At 37.6% G+C, this 18,832-nt stretch overlaps 1 protein-coding gene across 2 annotated transcripts in view; it reads right to left on the minus strand.

Moving 5' to 3' along the window:
• The window catches only part of LOC122832652 (chloride channel protein 2-like), a 90,510-nt gene extending 74,555 nt beyond the window's left edge, over positions 1 to 15,955 (minus strand). The window contains exon 1 of one of the 2 annotated variants that reach the window (XM_044119622.1): positions 15,599 to 15,955. In XM_044119622.1, coding sequence (XP_043975557.1) covers positions 15,599 to 15,649 — 51 coding nt within the window. In that variant the 5' untranslated portion in view covers positions 15,650 to 15,955. The remainder of the gene's footprint in view (positions 1 to 15,598) is intronic. The other variant, XM_044119621.1, reaches the window with a different exon arrangement.
• Between the last annotated feature and the right edge of the window lie 2,877 nt (positions 15,956 to 18,832).

Here is an 18,832-nt window from a genome sequence, read left to right on the forward strand (position 1 = left end):
CCAGGGGTGGCATCAGGTGGCACTGCAGTCTAACCAGCACAATGCTCCTCATTCTGTTATAACGCACTTCACCCATGTGAAAGTGAGGAGAGAGGGCTTTACATAAACACACCCATCATGCCGTAGATATCGTTTTGACTTGAAACTGTTCACAGAACTCTAGATTAGAGATGGGACCCAGGATTTTGCCTCTCCCAACTGAGAACAAGTCCTAATCCAAACATCAGCCGCAGGCTTTGGTATTACTGGAAGGCTTTCTTTCAATTTACAAAACATAGCTTGCCTCTGTTCAGTGACACATGTAGCAAAACAGAAAGAAGAAAACAAACTACAAGATGAAAATTTCATTAAGCATTTTAAGGCCATACAAAAATTTCCAACTGGCTAACTGGGCTGAAATATGTTTTCAGCCAAAATGTGTTTTAATAAAAACTAGATGACTAAGATACGTTTTCAATGTTTTGGAAACAAAATTAAGCATCCAACACTTGCCAGCCTAAACCGTTCTCAAAGTTCTACTGAGAGTATGCATGGCCTGTTTGATTTCACTGAAGGACTGGAAATTGCAGGATATACACAGAAATATACGTATATATATTTTACTTTCAAGTTATTTATAAGTGAAGAAAATAAAAGGCAATGATCTCAGTAAAACTTTGCTGCAACACAGGAGATGCAGTATTTACTTTTTCAGGAATGTTTTTAGATTTTCTTCCAGAAAGAGGTATTGGGTTTTCCTGCTTTACAAAAATTCTCCACAGGATACCATTTGAAAGGCAATGATAGAGGTGGCCCTGAATTTGAGAGGTGAACGTGAGCCGCTATGAATCTGTGTGCATGTTCTCCGAGTTGAATACCAAATGTGATATAACCCCCCCGGGTTGTTTGATTCTGATCCTCAAAGCTAAAGCTGCAGAGATTGACATCAGACGACACACAGACGCCTCAGCCTTGTGTTCTTCATGCAGATGGGTCAAAGACGGATGATGCAACTGCAGCACCAGGAGTCCAGAGACACGCTTTATAAACACACTATCGCCAGTATCCCTTACTAACCACAAATTAAATATTACATTAATTAATTAGAAAGCATCCAGGAGCTTTCAAACATTGTACTTAAGGTTGACATGATGATTTGACCCTGGTCTGATTTGAATTGTTGATCAGATCCATCTAAACTGAGCTCTTAAACCACATTGGAAGAAATAATCAATGCTCTTAGGGAGCTCTAAATAAAAACATTACCATTAGAAATGCATTCTTCATCCTACGACTAATTCGCAAAAGAACAAAATTTGGATTTTTCAAAAGATATAGAAATAAACTACTTGCAAGTACATCTGGCTTAATGTTTCCACAACCTCTTCAAGCTTTCAACTTCTAAGGGAGACTCAAAATAAGTTATGTGTTGCAAGATGTTATCAAGTTGCAAGAACAGCATGGGACTCTCCAAAATTGTAGCAGTTCTACCTTAAATACTTAGTTGAACTTAGATGCTAATTAATTGTTCCAAACTAATCTCATGTTTCCCTTTCTACATACTTGGGCTCACTGTTCTGCCACATCTCAAGTTTTTGGCTGGAGTATTACTTTTATCCCCAACACTATCTTGCTTGCCTATCTCTCCTGACAAAATAAATCCCCACAGCATGATGCTACCATAACTATTTTTCAACATAGTAGTGTGATCATGGTAATTTCCACTTTTTTTGCCTCAGTTTTTAGCATTTAGCTTAACTTGTCAATCTTGGTCTCATTTGATTAAAGCTCATTCCATGTGTTCTGTATCCTTCAAATGATCTATGTAGGCTTCCAGTGCCATACTTGCTCTGTAACACTTAAGTCACATTAATCAAGTGACCACATGACAGTGTAAGAGTATTTAAAAAATTGATCTGGAGGCCATGCATTTTATTAAAGGGCATTAGAGTAAAGAGGACTGAATACAAATATTTCAGATTTATCTTATTTTCTCCCTACTTCACTCATCTGCTGGTCTGTGTTGACCTTTCCGACAAAATCCCATTAAAAACACACAGAAGATTGATGTTGCATAATGTCAAAATATGGAGAGGCTCAAGGTATATAAATATTTCTTCAAGGCACTGTAACTTAATCTGAAATGTAACAAAACACATAAATCACATTCAAATAGAGTTGCACACTCCTCCTCTGAAAGCAAACTGAAAACAGGCTTGCCAGAAGTAAAGGACATGCAGCTTTGAGGTGAAAAGAACAAATGAAATTAAAAAATAAAACTGAAAAGTGAAAGGCGAATCAGCTCCTGAACTAACCAGCTAATGCACCAATCGCTCACGTAACTGCAGCTGGGCACCGTGGGCAGCCCTTCTGACAAAGCGTAGGAGTTTGTGTGTGTTGAATGTGCATCTTCCATTTATGGATGTTGTTCAGTTTATGCAGGGTATCCATGTTGTGTGTAGAGTATGTGTGTGTGTGCCTGTGGGAGGACTAATCTTGTGCTGCGGTTAGAGTGACGAGGGGTGTTCAAAGGCACCCGGTCATTCTCCAGGGATGAAGAATCTTGCGGAATTTGTTTGCAGGAAGAGGGAAAGCAACAACAAGGATAGACCAAATGCACAAATGCTATATTTGTTAAAGAAAATATTTTGGGCAGAAGAAAAAAAAAAAAAAAAGGCATACAGAAGCTGTAAAAAAGAATGGGCATGGAAAAACAAAGAATCGTTCAAGGTATGAGATAGAGATCACACCCCTTTAATAATGTAAGGGCAAAACTAAGTTAGGACCTTTAAAGTAATAATTAAATCTGTGACAGCTGACAAGATTAGGGAATTCAATGGAAAGTCTTCCTGGAAAGCAGTTTTACAAGTTCTTGGAGCTCTTGGATACAAGGACTCCTTGATACCTAGGAGATAAAACACATAAGTCAGCTGTCTACTACCATCAAGATCTGTCTGATCATGGAGTACCTGTTTTTTTTTTTTTTGGTTTGTTCAGAGAGGGGAAAGTTACACAGTGTGTACTTCTTTCTTTGCAATATTTGAATTGTAATTAGCATAGGATCTCTGAAACTTCATCTCCCATTTCATCAACTATCAGTCTACCTTTTATGCAGACTCCCTGACAGAAATTAGTGGGGTGGACTACACTTAAACCTCTGATGTGTTCTAACATCTATCACGTTTCAACATCTGCTCCAAGAGTCATTCTAACCTGGCTTCAGAGGCACTTGTTTGAACTGTTTGTAGGATTAGCAGGATTAATTCTACTGTAAACCAGCCATGTATAAACTGCTTTGATTCAGGCTTATTAGTAGTGTGAACAAAATAGAAAAAAAAAAATCTGAGTCAGCAGATGCAGGCTTAGCATTCCAAAGTCAAAAATGATGACAAATAAACACAGATATTAAGGTGGGGTCTTTATCTCAAAGGTTTTACAATGTGTCTAAAATTTGTCAACTGTACAGTAGTTTGTATTTCTACAATAAAAGATACTGGAAAGGCCATCTAGATCAGCTGATATAGTAAGACTTTTTACCCATCTTAAGAATTGTCTGCATCTGGAGCATACTCGTTTAATGACACAAGCAACTGCAAATAGAGATACAATGATTCGATTTTTGTGGCAGATTTAGAACTTAGCAGAAAGAACCTTCCTTTTGCATGGTAAAAATCTCACATTGCACTACCCAAATGAACTACGGACATTTCTCACACCTGGTTGTCTGGCAGATTTGGTTCTATAAGGATCTACAATAGTCATTTGCACTCTCACACCTCTCCAAATGAACCGGATTTATTTATTTTTTTACTTTTTATTTTCATTTTCAATAACCGTTTTATATCAACACATACACATATCCACCCCTGTCACAATTCACATCTGATTTATGCAGACCATTCCAGACATTTGACCCATATCAAGCAAACTGGTCATACAATTCCAGCTCTGCCAAAAGTCTTCCAGGGAATGTTGATGGAGGAAACACTCCAACAGAGATACATTTCCTTCAGATAGACGTTAGACCCATTAGGAGACACTTATATTCGTCAACATCTATGGCTATATATTTGAACCGGATTTTTAAGCAAACAAACTAGAGTTTTATTAAGCAAACCAAACAGGGCTGGTGTGGATGCACCCTCAGTATGTCAAAAAAAGAAAATCTTTACATCCGTGAGTTTTCTTTAGTTGATAGCAACATCAGCATCTTATAGTGTTGCATTTCATGTGACCCGGTTGAACTTGCATATGGGGAGTTTGCAAATCTGTGAACGGTCAGATTTCACAGAAACCTCTTACAATTCACAGTTGATCAAAATGAAGTCATTCCACTTGCTGATTTTTTGCATCTCTAATTATAAATGCACTTGTTCTTAAAGAGACAGGAATTATACACATTAAAATAGCTTCCATCTTGCAGGAACAGTGTTTTCATTTTAGTCTCCTTTAAATAAATTTTATTTCATTTGAGCTCAACATTACTGCTAGCTAAATTATTCATCCTGATGCCAAATTCTAACATTGAGGGAATGGTCATAAAATCAGAGTCAGAACCACTTGTTGGAATTACCAACACTACAATTACAATAGCACTGCTTGGCCAGATGTTGTTTGTTTGTTTAAGACCTACCTTATAACATGCATAAAAGGTATTTGCATGTTAAACTGCAGTCTTACTTGAACACCACTAGTTTCATCCTGGCCAAACATCAAGCAGTGTGTGTGTGTGTGTGTGTGTGCGTGTGTGTGTGTGTGTGTGTGTGTGTGTGTGTGTGTCAGAGCTCAAACAGGGCAGGAGGAAACAGGTGGGCTTCAGGGTCCAGGACCTATTAAGTGTGTGACACACAAAGACTCATCTGTGTGTTAGCTTGTCTGTGATGGTTAATAACCAGCATTTGATGAATCAAAGCATCTTTCCTCTTGCTCTCCAATCTGTCAGCACTGTGCCTGTGCTGCCAAAGGGGAAGCAGATCTACTTTTCTAGGGGCCTGTGAACCGCCAAAGTGTGCTTAATTACACTCCACTGAGGGCAAGCCAGCAGCAATTAAGACAGCAGGGAAACAAGAGAGCGACTGCTTTAATTTGGAGTTGATGAACACAGGACAGAGCTGGAGAGGGTCTTTTACACCAAAGAGGAAGGTGATGCTGGAAAATAATGTTACAATCCCATTTATTTAACACAGTCCTTACACTTCAAAAGAATAACCACCACATTAGGTCAATATCCCAGGGAAATATCAGATTTATTTTGCTTCTAATTTGTAGTTTTCAAAGCACTTAATCTATGTGAATGTGTAAGTTAACAACTCCTCAGAATTAAGGAAATTACTTTGTGAAATAGACAGTTGTTTGTGACCAAATATCAAATTTATATTAAATAAAAGGCAGAAGAGTTTCTGGTGTCACATTTTTAGGTCAATATTATGGTGACAATAACCTCTCACCACACACGCAAGGAGACAAGTCAATGTGGAAACTTAATGGTAGAGAATGTGCTGATGAAGGTGTGGATATATAAACAGAGGCAAGCAGTCTCAGTGTGGGAGGTCAGTGATGACAGCAGATCAAGATGGGGCAAAAAGCTGCTCTCTTATTGGATGATGAAGCGGACAGGACAGGAAGGACAGGAAGGCATTAAGTTTAGACCAGGGTCTATGTCAATAGCCCTCAGCTGCAGTCTTCTTCTGGCTCCTAAATAGTAAGGCATTTAAGGAGAATGTAAAAGGTTACACTAATGTGGGTATGTGAACTTTGGAGACTTAAATATGTCAGCTTTAAAAATCACAAGCTAAACCATGCTAAACACATTCTGATCCCAACTCAGGTTAATATTCATGGGATTTCCTCCATTCCAGAGATGAGAAAATTTAACTAGAAATGTAAAATTAGCCAAGGTTGAGATAGTTCCCAGCAATAATATGCAGACCCAGACATGGACTATGAATGCAAACACCATTGCCACTAAACATTTTCCTGCTTACTCCCTTCAGCATTTATATATTTGTCGCAAAGTCATTACAAGTATCCTAGCTATGCACAAGGTTAGGGCCTTTAAGCAGCCAAGGTAGATACAGCTGAATGTAATCTTATGTCCTCAACAGGATATGCCAGCATAATTGAGTTTATCTGGGATATGTTGAAAGTAAACTCAACTCAGGACATGAAAAGTCTCATAGCAGACACGCACAGCTGATAATGAACTGAACATCCTCTGATGTGTCAACGTTGAGTTTATTACAGCAAGAAGTCACCTAGAGGTAATCTGGCTTTTTTTTTTGTTCTGACTGTGCATCAGTGTGAAACAATTGAAAAAGAAAGAATCATTCAGATAAAGCAGTGCCTGCGCTGGACATCTAACAGCTGACTTTCTGGACAGTGTCTATAGTCGAGCAGGATTCCAAAACAATGTATGAGATGCTATTCCAACAATAAAACACTGTTTAACTCAGTGGTTCCCAAAGTGTGGGGTGCACCCTCTATGGGGTTGAGCAGGGGTGGCTCAGGAAGTAGTATGGATGAATAAAAAACTAACAAAAAAAAAACTGTTACACAAAAGTGTTTCACTGTAAAGACGGATTGTAGTGTGTTTTGTTGCAACCTGAAGTGTGAAATAAACTTACGTGGAGTTTAGAAAACAAAATATGTGTATAGGTTTTTGTGTGGTTGAACGATGTGCGCCCAGTTGATTTTGTTTTTCTTTTGTGGGAGTGTTATTGTAATCCATAGGGGGGCACAGAAAATCTTTGGGAACCTCTGGTTAACTTGAAGTATTTTTAGACAAAAACAACTGACTCCTGAATATGATGTGGGATTGTAGAAAAACAGAATCTTTGAAAACAAATCTGCATGCTGTTCACTAACAAGCAATCAGTACACAGCCAAAGGGTACAACCCTATCTGAAGGAACAATATTGACTGGCTGAAAGGCTGTCTCGAACCGGAAAGGGAAAAAACCTTAAGAGTCACACTATGGAGAAGGTGAACATGTTTGTGTAAAGGTCTGTGCTAAATAAAGGTAGAATAGGGTACAATGCCAGAAGCACAGAAAAAACATTATATGGCAATAAAGGAGGGCTTCACTTTTTAGGAAACATTAAAAAAAAAGAATGTTTTCTTCTTTTAACTACTTAACTTGTTCTGTTTGTCATCTTATAAGCTCAACTGTTTTTGTGGAACGGGCTTTTCAGAAAGCACCCATACAGGATGTTCTGTTCCGACAACTAAGATGCATTTTACTCACTGTTGAACTTGCAAAAGTGTTCTCAACGTTTTACCCATTTTGTCACATCAAAAGCACAGACTTTAGTATTAGGTAACAGAAAATACTACTGAATTCTTTGACAAAAAAAGACTTCAAATAAAAAAAAAAAAAAAAAAAGAAGTGTGATCTAGTTCCCATAAGTCAGTATTTATTAAAAAGTCAGTATGAAAAAGTACTGACTTATGTACATCTTGAAAAAACATTTCAATGCAATTACAGCTCCAAGCCTGTAGCCTCCTTATAAACTTTATACATCTAGAGGCAGGACATTTTTGCCTAAACTTTGCATAATAACCCCAGCTCAGATGGTCAGACAATTTAAATTTTAAATGGCATATTTCTGCACACAAATATGAGATCATTTTAAAGCACTTTAAAAGACAATATATTTAAAATTCATGGTTCAGTTTATAGAATATTGCCCAACATATTTTATACAAGAACTACAGATTTTCCAAACTAATTTTTGTATTGCTCACTCCATTTTCTGTCATTTTTAACATATAAATTCAAATATTTATTGTTAAAATACCTCTATGCACATTTAACTATATATATTTTTTTCCACCCCTGGAAAATGCTTAAATGAGATCCAATACGTTTCCAGACTTCACAAAGCCCCATTATTTTCCCTCACTACAATTGAACCCTAAAGCTAATCTTTTTTATGTTTGCAGTCAACTTGAAGCTTTTCATTAACTTTTTTCTGCAGAGCTCTGATATTCAGAGGGTTTTGCCTCAACCGGCCTCCATTTAATTGAGATCTTAAGTTTTCTATTCTGTGTGACAAAACTCTTCTCAAGATTTGAGAGCAGGTTGAAATAATGTATGGTACTAATGAAAAGGCACGCCTCAACACTTCAAAGAGGCTCATGTGTAATCATTCAAGCTCTGTCTCTCTCTCTCTCTCTCTCTCTCTCTCTCTCTCTCTGCGATTAATCATCAACAAAACCCAAAAAGTATCAGAGAACAAAGAGCAAGCAGATGCACACTTTTTGATTTCAACTGAACACACTCTCCACATTTGCTTTGATTTGTTTTGCATGTCTAATTCACTGTTATTACAACTAGTTCCTCAGTATGAGAGCAAATGTTTTGTTTTGATTGTATTATTGTTTGGCCTAAACTTTTCTTTTAGCTTAACCCTTGACTGTGGCAATTTATCAGGACTGTTTGTGAAGAAAGCAAACAGTGATGGATAAGAAAAGAGCTAAATAAAAGCAATTTGTTGGTCTTTAGTAACACTGTGACAACTTTTGATGCTTATCTGCAGATAAAGTCAGCCCTGATAAAGCAAACACTTGTCTTCACACTCAAGAAAAGGGTCAAGGGGTGTGCCATGGTGGCGTAGGGGATAGCGCGACCCATGTCTGGAGGCCTTGAGTCCTCAACGCGGCTGTCGCAGGTTCGACTCCCGGACCAGACGATATTTGCCGCATGTCTTCCCCCCTCTCTTTCCCCCTTTACTGTCAGCCTACTTTCATATAAGGGACACTAGAGCCCACAAAAGATCCCCTGGAGGGGTTAAAAAAAAAAAAAAAAAAAAAAAAAAAAAAAAGGGTCAAGGAGCTGTTGACCCATCTTGAAAAATAAAAGGAGAATTATTTACCCGTGAGGTAAGTTTATGTGGACAGTGAGGGGAAAGGGAAATTTCCACCATAAAGGCAAAATGCAAGAGCAATGCACAAAACACAGGATAAAGAAAAATATGCCATCATAATACATGATTTCATTTATAATGCCCTTTATGTCAAATTGAAATCTTAAAGGGCACAGTAAAGAACACAATATGAAAATATCTATGGGATCGTTAACAAGTCATAATATTTCTCAATAGCAGTTTCACTTTTACGGTTTTCTACCTACTTTGTGCAAAAAAGATCCCAAGGCACAATAATAATAAAAAAAAAATTAAAATACATAAACCAAGGGGCGAAACCAAGGAAGGACTTTGCTTCAATCGCACCAAAATTTTCCATCAAACCCATGTTGCAGTATCGGAAATGTCTTTACTGACTCACAAAAGAATTCCTGAAGTTATACACAATGAAGAGTAAAACATACCACAACAAGTAAGCTTTGGAAAAACGCCAAACGAGATGAACAATCAAAATTTTCCCCTGGTGGAAACTTAATGAACTTTGATATTTGTTGATCGGAAATTGTTCCACTTTCAATTTAATCAAAAATTACTGTTTCATTTCGCGTGTTAAATTTATCCAATATGTATGTCATATCTCAATCCATTTATCAAGTCGAGTGCAACTAAGTGTTTACAGTAGAGTTACAAATGGAAATTTATTCATGAATCTAAAACAAAACAAAAAATTCTAAAAACATAGATACATATATTTTTTGTCATTTTATACTACTTAAGTTTGTTTTCAAAATTAGACCTTAAAATTAGCTTGCAAGGCCCAGCACTTGGCAGAAGCAAGATAATAGGCTCATTATTAAACTTCCATCTAAAATAAAGTTTTGCACGTTCTATGTTTAGACCGTGTTTAAGTCAGGATATAGTTTTAGGGAAGTTTGGCATTCTCTGCACATCACTGAATACTTCACAATGATGACATATGGTGATGGCAACATCATGCTGTGATGATGCTTTGGTGTGAAACAATGCTAAAAAAAATAAAATCAATTCAAAAATACTTCAGCGCAAAGAAAGACTGCATGTTGTTGCAACTCACATCATCCAGATATCTTGAAAGAGATGTCATGGATGGTGATGCTGTGGGAGGATCTCTGGTAGCAACAAATCTGAAGAGGCCTCTGACAAAAGACTGTTTCAGTAAAGCAGTCTCATGACCACCATGATGAGCAGCAGAGACAATATTCTAAATTAATATGTCATGGATGACACCATCTTTCATTAGCAAGCACTGCTAATCCATCTCATCTGGTTTTGCTGCTCCTTTTTAAAATCTTAAATCTTCTGACTACAATCATTACTGAAAGACTTCTTCAAAGTATAAAATCTGTTTCTTGTGAATCTTAAATCTTTCTATAGCTAGAAAGCCAGTCAGAGAGTCAAGGACATGGTTCTTGCCCATTATGATCGATGAAAAAGATGACTTGAACCTCTTCCTTCTCTCTCTGCTCTTTGGTCCTGCTCTGCATCCATGAAGCATTATTTTTAACTCCTCGGGGATTTGGAGATCAGGTTCATTTGAAATAATCATCAGCTACTTCTAGTTGTAAAAATATCTTATTGTCATGATTACATAACTGTTCCAATATAAAAACCTAAGAGCAAAATTCCTTTTCATTTGCTAAACATCCAAACCCAGAAGGAATAAGTGTCCAAACATGCAGTGTTTCTACCAAAATAACTAACACAAGTCTACAAAAAGAACAAATCAGAAGCAATGTCACAAATATTCTAACATGCTGCCCCCAATTATATAAATTTGTTAGCGGTTTCACATGACATTCGGCTGAGGTTCATTTTTCAGCACTACAACAACCCTATATGTATCATTCATTATTTGTTTTAATCAAACTTTATACCCTGAAAAAGTTCAAGGAATATGAATATCTTTGCAATTTAGTAGGCATGGAGATAAATTCTGTTGTTCAAAGTATTGGGATGCAGACATGGATTATTATACAACAGAAATGAATTAGACAAGAGCCAAACCTTATTAACTCTGTTAATCTAATATGAAATATTTTAAAACCATACCACATGCTATCACATGGAGGCACAAGTAAAACAGCCGATCTTACCTGCTATCATAAATTTCACCACCAAATCTCCCTATAATTCGGAGAAGACAAAGCCAATTACAAAGCTCATTACAACTGCTACCACAATGGATCAGCAGCCATCGAGTTACTAGGAGTCTAATACAAAACTAGGATAGCTATTGACACAGAATCCTGTTACCATAACAGCACATGGGACCTCGAGACCTCTGTTGGGGTCACTAATCAACAAAAATGGGGTCTTGACATATTCTTGTAAATTAAACAATACCAAAATTATAACAAGCAAATGTATTATGTTAATTTTAAGAAAACAGAACTTACAAAAAATAAAATTAATATATTGATGACATCATTACACCCTGTTTAACTGCTTCATATTCTGAGTCATAAATCTCTTTCATTGTGATTTTTGTGGGTCTTAAGGTTAAATTTTTGGGAACTACTGCTCTAATAAGTACAATGGGTGAGCCAAATTAGAGCAGTGCAAGAGAGTCACATGGGTTTAACTTTGAAAGGGCTTAAAAACATAGAAGAGAAACAATAGATCACCATGAAAAATTTTGTTTTAGTTGGTTCCTTGTTTTTTTCCAAAGAATGGGTACAGATTTTAAAAAGTGTATTCTGTGATAAATTGCACACGTGGGACTGCAAGTTACTGCATTTTAGCCTTCTACATAAACATTAACCAACTAGACATTTTCATTCCTTATACCCAAGTTTAGATACACCAAGTGCTCTTACACTTTCAGAGTGCAACATTGTCAAATGCCTCTAAGCTCAGTTGGTAAACAACATTCAAACACATGTGGGAACAGAAACAAAAAAAGTCTGGTTTAAAAACTGAAAAAAATACTTTCTGATGATCAGGTCATATTACCTGCATGCCTTTGAGAGGCAGAGTCTAAAAACTGGGCAATATCGTTAGCAAATCACTAATCACATTCTGCATAAAACAAATTTTTAAGCACATTTATCAGAAAATACTGAAATTTTCCAAGTCGACCAATGAGTTTTAACAATACATGAAAGCCGATAAGCTGGGAAGAAACTTTCATCTTATGCCTCCATTTTATGGGAAACAGATGGACAAATTAAATTATGCTTATTTAAAAAGAGTTATGGTTAAGGGTACAGTATGATTTACGCCCAGTGTTTGGCACAATTACTGATAAAATTCAACATATAGCCGCACTTTTATTGGAGTGATTCAGATAAACAGTCTTTTATTGGGGGAAAAATACTTGTCACGCCTCGTGAAATGAGAGTTATTAACTATACACTTCAAGAAAGGGACACAATCAATGCCATTATACAGCACATAAAATGTTACCTTTGATCACATGAAGAAAAGGGCCTAATATTGCTGATAAAACAAATGATTGACAATTGACTCCCTCAATAACGAGTGAATATGCACAGGAGACATATCTACAGATCAGGCATTTATAAATGTGAACTGATCTTTCAGTTTGAGGTTTACCAACGCCAGCTGCGCCGGATTCATTTTTGAGGTGGGGGAGCCATGGGGTGTTTCGTCACCTCTGTTACGCACTTTGAACGTCAGGCGCACGCACTTGTTCAACTGATATGATGGGACCTGTCAATCAATTCAGTGGGTTTGTCGCAATTTGTCCTGAAGTAAACAGTAAACAACCCTTATCTGGAGGTCAACGTTTTTGGGTCTACAATGCGCTGCGATCTAGCTAGATTTGATGATTGCTTGCTATTAAATGCGCTGCGGTCTTAGTGATTTGGTGGAAAATAATCTGAAAAAAATGTTAAATGTTGTCAGTGGGGAACATGCAGAAGGCATCTTTACACAGAGCATTTCCAAAAAAATGGAAAAAAAAACAAAAAAACCTTTGGGGGACTGTTATGCGATCTGGAACCTTTAGAATTTGGTCCAGATCTCAGTGCTGTAAGTTTTATTTGTACCTCTGTCTGCACATAAACATAGAGAGATGTCAGTCACGGATTGTAAGAGTTGTGTGCAACCTGTGTAAAAGTTTGGTGGGACCAACGAAGGGGCAAGGCAGGGCTGTAAAGTGGGGGGCCAATGGCCCCCTGATCCCCCCTGTTCCGGCGCCTATGACCAACGGTACTTTGAGGCAGGTTTTTCGTCTTAGAGCTTGGCACTCCTGACCCCGCCAGCTTTTCTCTACAGCCAGCTTTTCATTCTCTCTCACAACCGAACCACACTGGCCTCTTTGAGCATCCGCTGCCCACAACAAAACCCACATAACCATCACGACTGCCAATATCACACAAAGACACCATGTTACTACAGCCCACAGCGAGGAGATGGAAAGGCGGCAGGAGGGGGGAACTGATGGTAAACGAGGTTACTCTCATTTTGAAACGGTTTTCTATTTTTGTTTGGTTCTATGTAGTTTATGCCATTGTTTTGCAGCTGGGTTGAGGAGAGTTGGACAACAGCCGTCGGGTTTTTACTTATTTATTTTTCTCCCTTACAGAGAGCCGTAGGGCCGAGCACGAGACCTGTCAGGGTGACGGAGTGTCCAGTGCTGAATCAGCGGGTCGCAAGTTGTGTAATCTCTCACACAACTGCACACACAGATTAACAGAACACAGCGTGGGGGGAGGAGGGGACTGTTTTTCCTTTAACAAAGAAACTTTTTCAAATAGAGGAAACAGAGGCCTAAAGTGGTGTTACAGCTGTGGTTGCTCTTAATTTAAAGCCTCAGTGCTACTGAACTGGTCCGTATAAAACCAGAAATAAAATGGGGATTCTTTTGGCCTGACAGAAGTTTTATCCAGAAACGTCCACACAAAGTTCCCTCTTTACCAACGTGAGGAACATGCTGAAGATCTCTGCTCCACAAAGACACATCCAAGCACTCAGAAGTGACTTATAAAGTATCTTCCTACAGTTTCACAAGACAACACAATACCTTAGAAAATACATGAAATAAAAATATAACCATTTGTTAGTAGTAAATTAATAAATAACATGCTTTTCTTAGAGAAATCTCATTGAAAACATTAAAAAGAGAAGCCAATGAAAGAAGGAGCACAGCAGACAAGCCAGAGGTAAAGCAAGGTTAGGTTTTAAAACAATACTAATCTACTACGAAATCTAGAAACTTGACATGTCACGCAAGCAGAGCTTTAATCAGAAAATCCCTCTATGCAACTCCGGAGAAGCTGCACAAATCTACAACTCAGGTGTACACTCTGTAAATCCATTCATTGTGGAAGCATTTGTTGCAAGAAACCCAAACCCATAAAAAGTCACTTTTGCAGTAGAGGACACAACAAACATGGTCAGATGAACCTTGTGGCATTAATGCTAAACAGTACGAGAGAAACTGAACATCCACACGGTGCATCATGGAACACCTTAAAACACATTAAAGTTTAAGACAACTTTATTACAAGTTTTACAAGGCATTGCAGTGTAAGAGTTCAATGTTAGTCAGGTTCAGCCTAATAAAAACAACCAAAAGCTCAGCACAGACTTTCTTTGAGATGGCCAATATTTATGCAAAGTGCATCAGTAACCTATGAGCCTAAAACTGTGACCCAACAGCCAGCACAACTATCCCCAACTGCACAACTGTCACTTGCACCAACACACTGAACATTATTTCACACTCGGGCTCGCCCAAGCAGCACTGAACACATCTATTGTCTGATGTTAATGGAACCGCCGCACTGACACATACAGTAACCATTATGACAGCTGTCAACATAACATTCTGCTAATCGTACTTGATTAATATTTAATTTGAGCTGCACCCATACAAGTCTTGCATTTTTTTGCACACCAGTTTATTTTAAAGGAGTTAGCAAGGAAAACTAATTGCACATGCAGCAAAAACTTTCATATTTTAAGGTTTAGTCACCTGAATGTCAAATGTACAGTTTGGCTCAAAATTATTGCTACACATGGAAGATTAAGATTAATTGTTCAAACATGATATCTTTTTGGAGATGCATGTGACTTTTTGGAAACTGCCTTTTTGGATGAATGAAATTACTTTGTAATCCAAAACTGCCATAGGGTATGAATAATTACAAGACTAACAATATATACTTTGTGAATTGAAAGAGGGGAGCTTTCTCATCTTTTTTTATGTTTCATTCAAGCCTGGCAAAAATCTAGTCTTAAAAAGGTAGGACACTGGCTGAATCTGAATCCAGATGTTGACAGCGAGCCGCTTCGCTCTGTGCTTGTAAAGTCAATTAATATATCCTGCTTAACACTTTAGAAACGTCACTATAGCCAACTGTGTCACCTTGTCTGTGTACGTGGAATGCGCAATAAAGCCTTCAGGAACACATAAGAGACGGACAGCTCCTGTACGCGCGAGAAAACAAAACAAGTTGAACTTCGTTCAAAATATGTTGAAACAAGTTTGTCATTCTGCTCACTCCTGATTTACAGACTCAGACTTGAGTTTTTAGCATGTAAATGTCACGATGGATCATTCGGCTCATGTATTTTTCACAGTTTCCTTGTATTTTCACTCCAAGTAAACTTTGAACAACATTCTGCTGTTTAGCTACCAGATGTTTGCGGGGAAAACCAGGTGGTACAATCCGTCAATCCTGTTTTCCGAGACTAAGGAGAGCCGTGGATAAATACGAAAGTGCCAAAATGCAACAAGTGAAACTCACCAAAGTTTGTTCATACTGCAGGGCTCGCTGGTCCGAACCGTCCCCCGCCATGGCTCTGCTCCGTACCTCACCCGGCGACTAGATGTAGGGACTTTCGGCTTGGAAGTGACAAGAAACCCGGTCAGCGACGTCTCTCCGCGCGCTGGCTGGTTAAAGCATCAGTCTGTCTCAAGTGTCCGTACAGCAGTTCACTAGGTGAACTCTAACTTCACGCTGCGCCTCTGTTATCGTGCTAAAACGCTTCATTTTATAGCTTTAGTTCCCAGTAAGAAACACGCGCGAGGCGGGACTTGAGTGTGGAGTGGAGCCCAGCCTCCTTCCATAAGCAGTCAATCAAGGCGAAAAGAAACTCGCTGTGTGGAACCTTCACCTGAGCTCATAAACAAGAAGAAAAAAACCTTCATTGAACATTAGTAGGGAATTCCTTCTGCCCAGGTGGATGGTGATTGCCAGGGTTTCCGCATTGTATATAACAGCATAAACTCTCGCAGGCCACTTTATTTAAGTACAGAATCAAATGTTTCATGTCATTTAAGTCAAGACAAGTTAATTTGATCAGCACATTTCAGCAACAAGGCAGTTCAAAATTCTTTACTTTAATACAGCAACCAATTATGAAACGAGCAGTATACATAAAATGCTGAAATGTTAAACATTGATCAATATTCTATATTTATCAATCAAAGGCAACTCTAAACAAGTGGGTTTTCAGAGTTGATTTGAAGGAACTTAGTGTTTTAGCTGTTTTGAAGGTTACTGGGAGTTTGTTCCAGATTTGTGGAGCGTAAAAACTAAATATTTCTTCTCCATGTTTGGTTCTGGTTTTAGGGATGAAGGGTAGATTTACATCAGAACATCTTATTGGTCTGGAGGATTGGTACAACGACAACACCTTACCTTAATGTATTTTGGTGCTAATCAAAATACATTGATCAGGCATTTGTAAAATAAAAGTATTTCAAAGCACAGCCTCTCGCCTTTTGAACGTTTAAGATAGGCACCAGCACCCCTCGCAACCCATCTAGGGATAAGCGTGTAAGAAGATGAATGGATGGATGATTCTTTAATCTTAGAAATGTTCTTCAGGTGACAGAAGGCCAACTTTGTAATTGTCTTTATGTGTCTTTGAATGTTCAGGTCTAGGTCCATCACTGTCCATATGGACACAGATTTTGGGCCTGATCATTAGATTCTAGCTGTAATAATAAAAGCTATGTGTTGACTCTAGATATTTCCTCTTTAGGTCCCAAGATAATAATAATAATAATAATAATAATAATAATAATAATAATAATAATAATAATAATAATAATAATAATAATAATAATAATAATAATAATAATCTTATAAAGTAGAAAAATAGGAGAGTAAAGTGTAACCTGCTAAGGCAGGGGTGGGCAATCCTGGTCCTGATTGTGAAACACGAATTGTAGTAACACCAGCATTGTCAGTAGTTTCTTCTGTGGATTTTAGGAAGCAGGTATGTTTTGCGTCATACTATGTTTGAGCTAGGGATTCTTTGTCAGAAAAGATCCATTTATTCTGTTTATAAGACAATGGACACCGGTATGTTTTACCATTGCATTCTGGAACCCGTTCTCAAACTGTGCTGTTGTCAGAGAAAACATTCGGTGGTTTCATGTAAATGTACAGTACAAACACGACAAAACTCTTCCATTTTCACCTGAAATTGTTGTCGTGTGAACAGGGCCTAACTCAGCTGAGTGGAATCCAGTCAAAGGTGTATACATGTTTGTTTCTGTAATACTCACATAAATTAATAATGTATTACACCTTTGAATGACACTTGAATATATTTTCCATTATTAAAAAAATGTTTTGAAAGTCTGTTACCAGTGTTCAAACCCTGCTAACGTCTCTAGATGATAAAGGTTTCACTATCAGAGGACAGTTCACTTCATATTATTGTCTAATAAATCCTAAGTAGAGCTTTACAATCAAGTCTGTGTCACAACTCTAAAATTATTTTTGAACATCTCTGCATCTCTGGTTCTAATGACTTAATGTATTGGCTTTTTGCAATGGAAACCATTTTTTTGCTTTATCTTTTTGATTCATTCTCTTCAAAAAGGACAGTATTATGTATTTTGTAGGTACATGGTATCACTTTGTAGCACGATGAAGTAACTATGTGACCGTCAATTGTTATGGAAATGCTTCATACATCAATTATTGAAACCATTGCATACACTGACCTTAGAGGCAGTACTCTTAAGATTGGTCCAGTTAATTGGTAGTGTTAGAGACTTGACTCCTCACAGTGACTGCCTAAAACTGCCTCAGACATTCTTAGTATTTCCATAACTGTTTAAACCTCTGCACTTTGTTTTTGATTGCCTGGAGTCTGGCTAAAACAATTATCACTGCTCTGCGACTATGACATAAAAGATTCTCCTTGTTGGGTGAATTGCCATAAAATTGTGATTAAGTACTAATTTCAATTGTATGTAGAAAATACAGCCTGCTAACTTGACATACCTCCTTTGTAGATGGGTGCCAAAAAGGTAGAGTGCCTAAATCCAAAGGAGATTTTTGTGGACATCCAAACATATCATCATTCATGGAGGTCAGTTAAAAAGTTTAGATTATACCTAATTTACATTGTCATCTGCTAAGCTACTTTGAGGGAATGTCTTAAATCATCTTATATTATAATCTGCAGAGATTTTTTTCTGAAAGACCTGGTGGGATTACCAAAAAATGCGATCACTTTACTAGTTTGACAGCATTCATCTAACCTATTCAGTGCTGTAGTGTACTTTCTTTTATGTTGTAGTAAATGTGCACACTAAAAACAGTCATGCATTTGTAACAGATAGAAAAGTGTGTATGTATGTGTATGTGAATTTTATCCAAAATAATAATAACAAAAGTATGTATTTATAATGAGATTTTTAATCGATGCATATGTTTAGAAACACCTAGTGGTGTGATGTGTAACTGCATGCAACGGGTCCTTCAGGCCCTCTCACGGCTTCCCTCACTAGCAACCCTCAGAATGAGTGAAACAGCTCTTCACTACTTTATTTATTTATTTTACTTAAGGTCATATTTTTCCAGTTTAAAAATTAACGAAATACTGTAATAACGTCTACAAATATAATTTGTATTCGTGGTTGGGGTGGAAAAATATGACCCTATGAGTGGGAGCTGCCAGTTGGTGTTCGTGGCTGACCAGTCACGACACCAACTGTGTCTTCTTTTATTTTTCAG

The sequence above is a fragment of the Gambusia affinis genome, linkage group LG06 (assembly GCF_019740435.1).
Source record: "Gambusia affinis linkage group LG06, SWU_Gaff_1.0, whole genome shotgun sequence".
Lineage (NCBI taxonomy): Eukaryota > Metazoa > Chordata > Actinopteri > Cyprinodontiformes > Poeciliidae > Gambusia > Gambusia affinis.